Source organism: Fulmarus glacialis, unplaced genomic scaffold, assembly GCF_000690835.1.
Source record: "Fulmarus glacialis isolate BGI_N327 unplaced genomic scaffold, ASM69083v1 scaffold41355, whole genome shotgun sequence".
Lineage (NCBI taxonomy): Eukaryota > Metazoa > Chordata > Aves > Procellariiformes > Procellariidae > Fulmarus > Fulmarus glacialis.
Genome location: NW_009213153.1, coordinates 1 through 13,545, shown reverse-complemented (window position 1 = coordinate 13,545; position 13,545 = coordinate 1). Strand labels below are relative to the sequence as shown.

General features: G+C 38.7%; 1 protein-coding gene across 1 annotated transcript; it reads right to left on the bottom strand.

Annotated features, from left to right (window-relative positions):
• Nucleotides 1-2,089: 2,089 nt before the first annotated feature.
• LOC104072199 (chromosome unknown open reading frame, human C2orf49) lies at nt 2,090-13,412 on the bottom strand (the record flags this gene model as incomplete). The annotated part of the gene is made up of 5 exons (XM_009578103.1): nt 2,090-2,731; nt 5,659-6,031; nt 11,602-11,768; nt 12,092-12,277; nt 13,275-13,412. Coding segments are annotated over 5 exons (921 nt in total), but the record flags the coding sequence as incomplete, so codon positions are not given.
• Between the last annotated feature and the right edge of the window lie 133 nt (nt 13,413-13,545).

Genomic DNA, 13,545 nt, shown 5'->3' with positions numbered 1-13,545 from the left:
CAATAAAATCAAGAGGAATCAATCCAAAGGAAGATAACTCTCTTCCCAAAGCAAACTTCAAGAAATATGGCCATGTTATGCAATGTAAAATCCTGGTACACCTTCCAGATGGAATTCATTTGTATCCAGCAAAAGGAGGAAAGTAGGATGTTACACTTCCGACAGGAGTCTTCAGATGTGGAAAGAAGAGTTAGGAATATACTTATAAAGTTTGCTCCTAGCTCCTGCCACAACTCTTGATTTTGTCTCTTTTTGTACCAAGTGTAAAGTGCTCACAGGTCATTTCTCTCTCATTAGTTCAACAAGCTAAATAGATGCATCAGATCAGATTTGGTTTACTGTACACCATTTGAAGAACTTGGCTGGCTGACATTTTTGAAGTGCACAATGTGCTAATCTGATCTCACTGAATGACTAAATTCTATCTTTGGTGACTTCATTTTATGATGAAGGCTGGAGTAAAGAATAGCCATAAAAACCCCTCTTATACCCACACCTCCCAAAGGAGGGCAAGCACCTCACTTACTCTCTCCTCTGGGGTCTGGCAATCACCCAGAACACTGCAGCTCTGCTCTAGTACTTTGCTGAGAGAAGAAGGATTACTATTAGCTAAGGGGGCAGTGGAAAGTTGTAAGAACAGCATGGCTTGCATCTTGCCCCCCCAAGCACTACAACAGACGGCAAAATGGTCCCAGCTTTGGGGAAAGACAGGTGAAACATGACAAGGCTGGAAAGCATACTGGCCTGAAAACAAGACTGTTACCATGCAATAGCAGCATCGTGCTATTATTCCAGCACAGTTCTGTATATCACTCCTTACCACATACCAACACACACGTGCTCCTAGCAACTGGAACTACAACAAAATATAGCCTAGACTCTAAACCACTGCCAAGAAGCCACCCACAAAACAGAACTCCTACCAGACTGTTACACCAGTGCAAGGACCAGCACTTCACATGATACTAACTGCTGCTAAAACTCCAAAGCAGCTACTGAGCCTTTTACCCTGTAAGCCTTTTCTTAAGTTCTAATCACTTCAAGTCCACTGAAATATAACCATATAAAATGAACAAGCTTAATTACACCACAAAAACAAGTCAGCACTACTTTGTTTGCTTTTAATTGAATTTATTTAAATAGGATAAGGCTACTTAAAAGACAACTCTTTACATACAAAATGTACATTACGTTAAAGTTTGCTGTACTCAAGTACAAAACCTGCACAAGTGTTTAGTAAAAGGGAAACGGCACACAATATTTCAAAACACACACATTCTTACCATTTTACAGCATTCGAGAAGTGCCTTTTGTGTCGTAACAGTGAATGGAGAACTTCTGTCAGTAACGAATTAAGCTAGTTCTTGGTTTCAATATTAACCAATGTTAAAAACGTAAACACGCTTTCAGATCACTATTGACAGCTTCTTTTAGTGGGTTAACTAAGTGGATTCAGAAGTTGACCCTTTTTTTGTTTTTGTTTTACTAAGTCTGGGAGCGTTATTACTATTTACCATCCACATCTAAAATGGATCTAAATTGGCTTCACCCTGAGCCACTGAGATTTTAAAAAAATATTTCCATCAACTTAACTGGATTTCTGCCTTATAAGGCACTACCAATAATCCAGATGAAACACCAAGTTTCACAGAAAACCAACATCCATCTTAAATTATCAAAGGAAGAGAAAACAGGTTGGTTTGGTTTTTTGTTGTTTGTTTTGGTTTTTTTTGTTTTTGTTTTTTTTTTTTTTTAGAGTGCAACTACATACGCTAATGCTCTCAAGGTACTTCTTTGTCTTCCTATCCCTGTCTCTCTCCAACTGTTAAGTTGAGAAAGCACTGGCCTGCATTCCACAGGTTTTCCCCATATTTTATAAGCATGATTGTAACCAGGAAAACAAGCAAATTTGCTACATCAGCACATTTTTACACTTATGCATGTATAAAATATGCCTGTGTATTTAAGGGAACACGGCACTAATCCATTCACTACTTCCTCTCGAAGATTCCTATCAAACAATCTAATAACATACTTTCATCTGTGCATTTCTTATTTCATACGTCAATAAGAGAAACTTCAATTTGAAGTAATGCTGTTGAATAGTTCATCTCTTATTACCAACCTAACTTGCACTGTAAATTCTACACTCCTGTTCTGTGCAACAAAAAGGAAAAAAATTTTGTCTCAGACTATCTTATCAGCAGAGTGGTCAGTTTTCTCATCTAAATGAATTCTCTTTTTGAAGCCAAGAAGGCTCTTGGGATCACTCTGAATCTCAATAGCTATTTTAACTATTTAACCAGAAGTGGAACAAAACTGAATCTTACTGAAACAAAAAAAAAAAAAAAAATTTATATGTGTGAATCATAAGGACATGCAGGAGATGAACTATAATAATCTTGAAAACTAAAAGTGGGGATTTTAGTATATTGTAATATTACCACCTTTTAAAGAAGTAATGAACTACTTGGTGTACAAGAGTAGACATTCGTAAGGTGACTTGTGATAATGACTCCAGCTTTACAACAGGGAACTTTTAAACTTGTTAAAACTTCACAGCAATCTGAATCCCTGTAAGGTTTAAAAAGAATTGTACTTAAACTGTTTAAATATGACTTATCTGTTTGAAAATATGGAAGTAACATTTATGTTTCAAGCACCATTAGCTACTTCATGGCCATGTAACATGCTGGATTTTCTTCTTTGCTTCTGTAGGCTTTAGGTCATTCTGGAATACAAGAAAACATGTAAATATTCTTAGATACACTGAGCAAGTAGCAGTTAGTAATTAACCTGCCATGTTCAAATCTAGTACTGACTATTGCTGTACTCAGCTATATGCTACTACAACAGCCTTCTATTGCCATCTTGTGGAGAAAGTTAAATATCACAGAACTTCTCTAGAGAAGACAAAAATAAAGCCACTTAATTTGCCTACCTGCAAATCATATATATATATATATCTTTTGCTTTTTCTTAATCCTACAATTAGTTATGCAAAAATATCTTTCAATTATGCAGCTTAGAAACAGGTACACACTGGAGTTTCAAAACATACTTCTAAAGTTATTTCAGACTGCCTTCTTAAAATTCTTGTTGAAATGGGATTGTATAAGAAAAAATAAAAATACAACTAGGAAACTAATTTACTTTTGTCAAACAGTAACAATGACAGAAAAAGAGGAGGAAAAGTAGGTCTTCCTTTGTAATGACCTGTATAAAAAAGGGAAATAATTGCCAAAGTCTCAGATGAACTCATCTTTCAAGCCCTTCCCAAAGAAACCAGAAAAAAAGCAAGCAAGCCCAATGTAAAACAATGGGAGACTGAAGTGGTGAAATAATTACCTTTCATCATCGAAAATAAGAAAAAAATCTGAGAAATTAGAGCTTTAACAGTTTACACAAGCAAAGTAAAGACAGGTATACAGGTTTTCGAGAACATTCTGCAACACACTGGTTTGGGGAACACAATCTAGAGATCCCTCTTCTCCTTAAGAGTTTAAATGTTACTTTATTTACAGCAACAGTGGATTGCAACTACTGAAAGGTTGAAGGGAATTAGACCCAAAGATCAGAAGGATAGTTCTGTGCTATTCAGCACAAGAACTTCATTTTTTCTTGAAAGTCAAAACAGTCACTTGCTTGAAATTGTCGTTGCTGTCATTATACTAAAAACACATCAGGCTTTACACTCTACAGCCACCTGCCAAGTGTACTGATTCTTCCTGGCTGCATCACTTATTATTCAATATCACGTTCTTTAATTTCAGACTGTAAAGTAACATCCATACAACACACTTGCCTAATTTCAAATGTGTCTGACCAACACTAACCAAGGCATGACTGAACTTAACGGTACTAACTTCAACAGCGTAAACTGTGGCTAAGACAAAGTCAAGTGTCAGTTACACAGTGTCACTTAAAAGTGTTCATCATTGTGTCTACAAAACTTTTAAATTAAATATAAAGAAGCTGTGAGGTGTATACTAAACAAGTTTCAAAAGCTCTGTAGGTTCAGATCTGACCAATACTTAAAAGAGTTCTAAATACTAAAATAAATTAGTGATACTGGTAGTCTGAATCAAAGCATAAATTTGATTCAGGGCCTCAGCCATGATTCTTGTAACAGCTGCTAAAGCTGTCTTTTGGAACAGTCACATGTATAGGTGCTCATGTTTAACAGAATTCTGATGGAACCTACCAATCCATGCAGCAAGGATATTACCTGCATTCTTTCATGAAAGGATTTTAAAAAAAAAAAAAAAAAAAAAAAAGATGAATAGAAAGCATTTCATGAGGCAATATTGAGAAAACAGAAGTTAGGTCTAGTGTCCTGGGAAAATTTTAAGCAATGTAATTGCACACTGCATATCTAAAGCTCCCTCTGCAGTTCCACTGAGAACAGATATTTCTATTTCTTCCTTTGAAGCCCAGAGTTATTCCAGATATTCCCGTATTCCAGTAGAAATGTGAAAATTCCTTCATTTGTATCATGAAGGAATACAACACAAGTGTAAGACTTACCTCTACCTCATGGCACGTTTTAAAGAGGAGATGGCCCATTGCTCCTTGCTCACTGACAAGCCCTTAAAGACTAATCACACCTTTGTCAAAATTAACCACTGTTCTATCTTTCTCCCCAACTGGCAGCTACATTCAGCACACTTTCAAAGACACGCCCTCCTGAATTCATGTATCCTGCCTTAGCTCTTCTCCCATCACTTCCGCTCATCAGCTTAATTTTGCCCTCATCTGTAGTGTAGTTCTCTTGTCTACATAAAATTTGTTTACAGCTGAATCTAACTTGCAGAAAGAAAATAACTATTTACCTTTATGGTTAACAGGTCAGTCATCAGTCTTCTACTTGACAACAGCACCCTCCTGTTCAAGATCTCAGCATCTTATAGAAGCCCAGGTACCTGATTAAGATCACCATGGCTCAAAATGAGCACTCAACCTTTGGCCTCTCACTTCAACTAGTATGGTTTGTTGTTATGGCTTCTCATTCAGACCCACAATCTAGGCAGCTCTCCAGATTTTCACATCCAGTTCCTTCCTCTAGCTTGCCAATTCCTATGTGAGATTGAAAACAGATGGCGTTCCCCCTCTAAGGATAAATTCTACAGCTCTCAGCATCTCACTTCAGCTCCCGTAACATCTCTTCCTTCACTTTGACAAATGAAAGCTTGTCCTACTCAACCATTCAAGTGTGATTGTTACAAATGTTATCATTCCATTTTTTTCTTCCCTACTACAGAAAACAGACCACTTGTCCTCCCTTTAAGGCTGTTCATGTTTTTCTGTAAGACCTGTTCTCTCCCTCAGACCTACCAGTAGGATTATTTTGTTTGTGTTTTATTTGACTGCTACCAGCACCACCTTAAGTATTACCTACCTACTCATTTTAAAATTACATGCATGTTTTCTACAAAGCTGCCCCTCTCACACAGAAGTTTTCCATGGACAAGTACAAAGTACTTCATTACTTTCCTTCTAATCTTTCCCAAACCAGCTACTCTTTTGCCTGTTTCTAAATAAAGACTCTACTATTACTCCAAAATAAAATAATCCTGAAAACTCTCACAAGAGTCTACCTTTGCCTCCTGCAAGTTTCAATTAAAAAAAGCTGCAAAACAAGATACTGAACGTACATACCGGCAAATCAGATTCTTCTTTTGGAACAGCTCTCTTTAACTTCACAACAGTAGTTCCTGCTACTGGAGACAAAGGGTACACCTTCAGACTAGCCAACACACTGCTGTTAGTCTTTGAAATATTGTTCTGCTTAGCCTCGTTATTCCTCATTCCCAGCTTAGCGTCCTCTGAAAAACTGGAGGCTGAAATGTATGTTGAGGCATTTGAAGGAACTGATAATCTTCTAACAGTGTTGGTGGTGCTTCCCGCTGGAGGAGGTTTTAGGCGATCAGCAGCTCCGTTCTCCGTCTTCTTCACCTTTATGCTTGTACTTGTTGAATTGCCATCAAATACAATTAATGGCCGTTTCCTTAAACCTTCCACTGTTGTAACACTGAAAATACAAATTGTAAAATTCTCAGAAACACAAGCTAGATGGTCCAAAAATAGCATATCCAAGATGTGAGTAGTGAAAATGAATTTAATCTTGCCTAAAGTAAAAATATATCCCAAAATACTAACATTAAGGTCTTAGCTGCTCCAAACTTAGGCAATAGAAATTGCTTCCAAAATATAAAGGGGGGATGGGGCAGGGGGTTGTGTGAGGAATAGTGTTCCTCAGTGACGAGGGTTGTGTGAGGAACTCTCTAGACAGACAATTACAGTTGTACGACCAAAGACTGTATGCTTATACCACTGTAGCTATTACAGAATAACTAAAGAGATATAGCTGTTAAGTATTTTAAAAGGTGAATATTTGGGAAAATGCGTGCCACCTTACCTACAAGAACAGCATCTAATATTCTGATGCTTCTAAATCATAATGTTAAGATAATCTATAAGACTATTAGACAAGGAATGAAAACATTAAGTAAAAAAAAGGTACGTGTTTTTGAAATAAGCTGTCTTTGAACAGGAACCCTAAGCTGATTTAATGACTTTTTTTTTAAAATAATATATTTAATAATATCTGTGCCCTTAAGCCTATGTGTAGTCAGAGCTGGCCAATTCAGTAGCAACTGATTTATGAAAAAGGAATACTATCAAGCTAATGTCAAAACAGTAGAATCAGAAAACATCCTGCCTGCCAAAAAATAAAGCACAAAGTTATCATAGCTCACCTTACATGAATTTAGAGTTTTAAAAAAGCATTGCTCAAGAATGACAAAGAGAAAGTGTTTGGAAAGTGCAGATTTAACAAATAAAAAAAACAAACCACCATTAAGTTATATAATATTCCTGTTTATAAACTTCAGTTTTCAGTACACACTTACTGTTTAATCATCGTGTATTAAACAGAGGAATAAAAGTTGAACTATAGTGTTTTCAACAATGAAATAGATTCATTAATTTGTAATTAATGAATTTGACAATATTGATGTCAGGTATCTCAACAGAATAAACCGTAAGCAGAGACTCCATTCGTTTGACTTGGAACAACATTAGATTAGTAGCTGCTGATAAACCTCACATATTAAGAAATTACACATTGCTTGCACAATTTCTGTCCAGACCAGGGATTTCTTTAAAAAAAATGAAAGGAGTCACAATTTAAGAGCTCATAGAGCAAGAGAAAGTTCAGCTCTTATTCAAATTTGCTTCTACGTTACTATCTGTTCACAACAACATATGTCACACAATCCTCCTCTTTTTCTGTTTGTCAGGTTCCCGGAACTGATAGAGACAAAGAGAGACCTTCAATTCATTTGGGACTTGTTTGTCAAGAGATCAGACACAACTCTTTGGCTTCTATCTACAGTAGATGCCATTTCTCGGAGAGCTTCTACAAAATGAGATTAGCTTCCAAGACCAGGAGTGTTCAGCCAGGCAAGTTGTTTCAGTAGTATTTAACTGAATTTAATGGATATGTTAAATACTACTGTTGTTTCAGTAGTATTTAACTGAAACAACAATAGTATTTAACACATCCATTAAATTAAGGAGTGCAATTTCATTGGAAAAGTCTAAAAAGCTGACACACACTTCAAAAATGCAACATGATACTTTTTGTTCTTTTGTACTTTTGTACTTTGTACTTTTGGCTTTGTCCAAGAATTTATTCAACACTCCTGACAAGGAACACATTCCCCAGCAGCCTTTTTGGAAAGCTAGTTTGCAAGCTATGTGAAAGAAAAAATTTTATGTCTTTTTTCAGATACCTTCCTTAACATAAGAAGTCTGCTTTTCCTATGGAGATTTTTTTTTTTAATTCAGCTTGGCGAGGACTGGTAAGTCAGAAAATAACTGCAATTCTAGGAGGATTGTTATCTATTCTAAACTGAATTTTAGAACTGTAGCACTTGTACAAATGACCACATGCTATAATACAGAGAACGTTCCCAGAGAAACACTTTGGGAAAGTTCCAAAATAAATTTGGATGCTGTATCATCAAGAACTGTCACATCTAATTTTTAGATACATGGCTCACAGAAGAACACAGAACCTTGGGTGTGACATTCACTTTATTTATATAAAGTACAGGCAGCTTAAAAGCTTCAGAGCAGGACTCATGTTAGCCGGCACTCTTCTGAAGGAAGGACACAGATGCTAGCTAACAGCTGAAAAGAACCATTTTGGAATCGTGTTCCCTCCTGCAGGACACTCTCTGTGAAACCTAGATTTCAATGCGCATCTCCTACATCCTAGAGGAATGTTCTAGCCACACTTTGGGCTGGGCTGGACGGAGGGCATGCTCTCATCCTGCTGTTTACTTTGTAGTGCATGGTAAAGAATACAAGATTTACTAGAGGAAGCAAAAGCTTCTCTACATGAGCAATCTGGGTTTCCACTGTTTCAAGTGATTACTCACGTAGTCAGGATGGCCCCTGAGCAACTCCTGATTATGAGGACAATTTAATGAAAAATGCTTCTATTCTTGTCCAGCTTAGCCTGGTACTTAAGGTAGCACCCTAAAACCAGAGAGAAGCGCATGTTTTAGCTCCCACCCCCTGATTATTCTAAATATTCACCTGTTACCAAAACGGGCAGGTGACCACCTCTTCTGTGAATGTCTGAAACTGGTCAGAAGTACCATGTTTTACACTGAAGTCCATATTATCAGCACATTAGCAGTTCTCAGAGGATGCTGAAGTGGCCTCTCAGGTGACTAAGGAGAAATGATGAGCTCTACCAAGGCCACAGCTCTGAGCATGCACAGCCACAATGCTCCTGGAGAGTGAGAGTTTGCAGGTGAGAGTCTCCAGACTTGATGGCACTTCAGAAACTATATATACATTTTGAGATTCATACCATCCTCTTTCTTACAGCAGGCAAGATGATCTTATGGATCTACAAAATTAACTGTCCCCGAGAACAAATCTTTCTGAAATGTTTGAAGTTGATAGACTGCATTTTTATTTGGTATGATTGTCTGCAAGCTCAAATATTCAGTAATAAGATGTATAAACAATCACCTGTGACCTCAGATATTTCATTATATTATTAAGGTGTAACACGTTACTGCAGCTCAGCTGATATACAGCAAGTCTTTTAGCGCATGCTATCAATCAGCAGCAGTAAAACTAAATACGATATTCAACACCGACTTCTAAATTTCAGTGTGTTTTTACCTCCCATCTGTAACTAACAGAGGCATGCAAACACACACTGAGCTGTGCTGATGAAGTCTCCAAGCCTCATATTAATTCCAGCACATGTTGTAAAGCTGTGCTTTCCACAGAGGAACTCATCAGAAAGCTCGTGTTGTTCATACAATCAATCAGTTTATCTGACGTCCTCCAAACTGAACTAACAGCATGCTTAGTTCCCATCTCTGACTTGCACATAACTTACAGCCTCACAATACCTAGGAATTTTGTTTTGTTTTTAAAAACAAGAATGCCAAGTTCTACTTCCTCCTCTGCACAATGGCATCGTGCCAGTTCTGCTGAAGTGCTGCACACAACTATGAGAAAAAGTGTAATATTTCAACATCCAAAAAGATCACTGAACTTCCTTGATTCTTTCCATGAATATACTAAACCTGAAGTTTTCTATGTGCACAACTTTTACTTACTGAAAGTGCTGAAGGTCTGTTTCTCCCATTTCTCTGGCATCAGTAATACTAGCAGTAAAAGATTAACTTTTCTAGACAGTATTTTGCCAGCATATTTGTTAAGTATGAAAGATGTAATACAAACAAAAATATAACTGCTGGAAAATCTTAAAACTGTCTAACAGAGCAAAAGACTAAGCCTAGCATGCTAGATGTTAAGTGCTAAGCGCAATCAGTAAAGAAAAGCAGACTGGTAGATTAAACATATCTCCTTTTACTTCCTATTTTCCCAGCAAATACTACATAGGTTTAACCATTACTGACTTTTAGCATACCAAAATAAGAGCACCTAAACTTATTCTACATACAAACTCTTGATGAAGCCATTCTCTCATCTAAAAATTAACATTGTCTCCTTCTTTCAAAAACATCCAGCCTGCTATCTTTATTTCTTTGATAAAAAAATTTAAAAAAAAAAAAACAAACTCACTTGACAGAATTTGTTTAGCTCTTCCTAGTTAGAAACCCCAGTAAAGCTAAAACAGACTCATGAAATCAACAAGTTGTAATACCGCAAAACTACAATGATAATTTCCATCCACCTTTCCTTTGCTGAAGCTAAATCAGAACGCCACCCATGCACATCACACGTCAAAGTCTTGGGCAGGGGGGAGGTCGGGAGGAGAACAGATTCAGTAAAATAAACTTTTTAGGAAGATTTTGCTTTCTGATCAAATACAAACAGAAAGGTTTTAAAAACAAGGCAGAATGTTTCTTTCAGAAAGTAGATGTTCATTTTAATTGACACACAAAACTGCTGGAGCATACACCTCGACTCTAGATTAGACCAGGGAGCAAGCATAATTAAACATGCTTTTGGTACTTTTCTTAAACACTGTAAATATGATTATTATTTAACAATTATAACGTGAAAAAAAAAAATTACTTTTTCTTCATTATAAAGTATCTTGAAATGTACCAACAACCCGGTATCAATACAAGCTGGGGGATGAAGGGATTGAGAGCACCCCTGCCGAGAAGGAGTTGGGGATACTGGTGGACGAAAAGCTGGACTAAGCCAGCAATGTGCGCTCACAGCCCAGAAGGCCAACCGTATCCTGGGCTGCATCAAAAGCAGCGTGGCCAGCAGGTCGAGGGAGATGATTCTGCCCCTCTACTCTGCTCTGGTGAGACCCCACCTGGAGTACTGCATCCAGCTCTGGGGTCCTCAGCACAAGAAAGACATAGACCTGTTGGAACGGGTCCAGAGGAGGGCCACGAAAATGATCAGAGGGATGGAACACCTCTCCTATGAGGACAGGCTGAGAGAGTTGGGGTTGTTCAGCCTGGAGAAGAGAAGGCTTCGGGGAGACCTTATTGCGGCCTTTCAGTCCTTAAAGGGGGCTTATAAGAAAGATAGGGACAAACTTTTTAGTAGGGCATGTAGCGATAGGACAATGGGTAATGGTTTTAAACTAAAAGAGGGTAGATTCACATTAGATATAAGAAAGAAATTTTATTTTACTATGAGGGTGGTGAAACACTGGAAGAGGTTGCCCAGAGAGGTGGTAGATGCCCCATCCCTGGAAACATTCAAGGTCAGGTGGGAAGGGGCTCTGAGCAACCTGATCCAGTTGAAGATGTCCCTGCCCATGGCAGGGGGATTGGACTGGATGACCTTTAAAGGTCCTTTCCAACCCAAACCACTCTGTGATTCTACAAAAAGAGGCACTATAATTTAGATACCATTAATAAACATTTGGATGACAAAAAAAAAGATTATCTTCCCCTTTTTCCTGTTATTGCAGTAGTAGAATCTAACACTTCTGATGTAGGAGACCTGACACGACGTTCTCTGTAAACTGTAACAATACCCAAAAGCTATACAAGTTTCATTAATCAGGCAAAGATTAAACTAAATGCATTGTCCTAAATTCTCCCAAGTCTAGCCCAGTAAAAGCTAAATTACCTTGTATTCTCACTTTTCGACTCATTTTGCTGTCTTTTCTTTTCCATTATTTTCCCCCATCTACTTTTTGGTAAGTCACGCTGAGGCAGGGGAATGGCATGTTGAATATAGAGATCAGTGAGACCATCTTTGTCGATCTTTACGTCATTTTTGACTAGTATATTCTTCTGTGGGGAACAGAAAAAAAGTTGTTATTATTACGACAAATTCAAAGCACAAGCATCTTAGTGGCACAATTTCTTTTTTCAAAAGCCACTTTCAGGTAGTGTATTGGGCATAAATGCCAGGGTTTCAGAAGTGAGGGGGCGGCAGGGGTAACCAGTGTGGGAGGCCATGAACTGCCCTATGCCAACGACAGCCTGGTCTCCAGCCTTTCTACTGTCAACTTCCCTTGTTTTCTGTGTGGATGGCACTCAGTCCCTCCCTTCAGTGAGGCCATGGGAAATACAGGATGTTTGGGCCAGTGCATAGTGGCTTCTTTTTCTACTACCTGCAAGCGCATCTCTTCATATATCTCCTCATATGACTCTTCCTGTGCATCTTTTCGTGTCTCCTGCCACTGGTGGCTGCTGCTCTTTGTTAACTGCATTTGAGCACAGGTGCCTTGAGCTCCTCTGCTTGAAATTTTGGTGTATGATGGGCTGTTTTCGTCAGTGTCAGAGACAGCTGGATCCAGCTGCAACCAGTATTAGGCCGTTCATCATCTTTGCCCACAAAGGTCAACCCTGCAGCCCCTCCCTATCCAAAACCCTGCAATTTTTCCCAATAAAAATAGTAGCAAAAAAAACGAAAAAGTTATGATAGACATACTGCTGACGACTGATGTTTTCATGCACTCTTAAACACTTCCCTGAATCCAACTACAATACCAGAGCTCTTCTTCACACTTCTAAAAAACAGGCAACTAAAACATAACACAGTTCAAACTTACAGCTGTAGCGCCATGCTTCCTTCCCAGTTCCCAAAGAGTAAGTTGCGAAGGGAGATTTCTAGTAACTGTCAGTTATAACAGAACACCAGTTTTCTTTCTAATGATGTATAGGGCTGTGAAAACAAAATTTCTTGGTACTTCCTGCCAAATTTATTAAAAGAGAAAAAACCCCACTAATTTCCTACAAACTAGAGGTCAGTGAAAGCAGGTCAAGTCTCTGCCGCTGCTGGTTTTGGCAACACTTCATGACTTCTGATATGGGCCTAAAACCTGTACGTTTTTGTCCACATAAACTACATGGACAAGAGGATAAAAAAATTCAGCGAGCTCATACAAACCGCTAAAACTTTATTATTGTTTCATACACCTAAAATTTTCATGCAAGGCAGTAACAAGTATTCCAAATCACATCAACTGAAGCTTCATACGGTCCAAAACTGTTTATAACTCACTTTCAAACTCAGATTTTTTCAGTTATGCATACCTAAGCATTAGCTTGACTGATTATGTAGGATGCATTTCCTTAATTCACTGGGTATGAACGTGGCAACTTCAACTGAATAAAGATCACCTTTCCACAGATAACTTTATTGTATGCAAACTGCCTCATAGACATGCTGATTCGGGTAAATTATTCTTTGGCAGCTACAGCGGCAGCGTTCAAACACAGCCCCTTTGCGCACACGGAGACATCTCTCACACGACAAGCCTCCTCTAACCAAGTACCTAGCCTACAGAGTACCGACTTGGGTTTTGTTTGTTTGTTTGTTTTTTCCCCCGAACGCTTGTGGGGCACCCGCTGAGAGCGGTACAAAGGCTGGAAACTGCAGGGGGACGGGGAGAAAGCTCCCCGGGCAGGTGGCGGCGGGTAGGAGTTTCCCTGCAGCGTAAAGCAGAGAAACAAAGAAGACGGGTCTAACGCGGAGGAGGTAGACGAGCACAAGCAGGGCCGCAGGCCCGGGAGGCCTCCCTTCCCGCCGGGCGAGGCAGGCGCCGCGCCGCACCCCACCCCC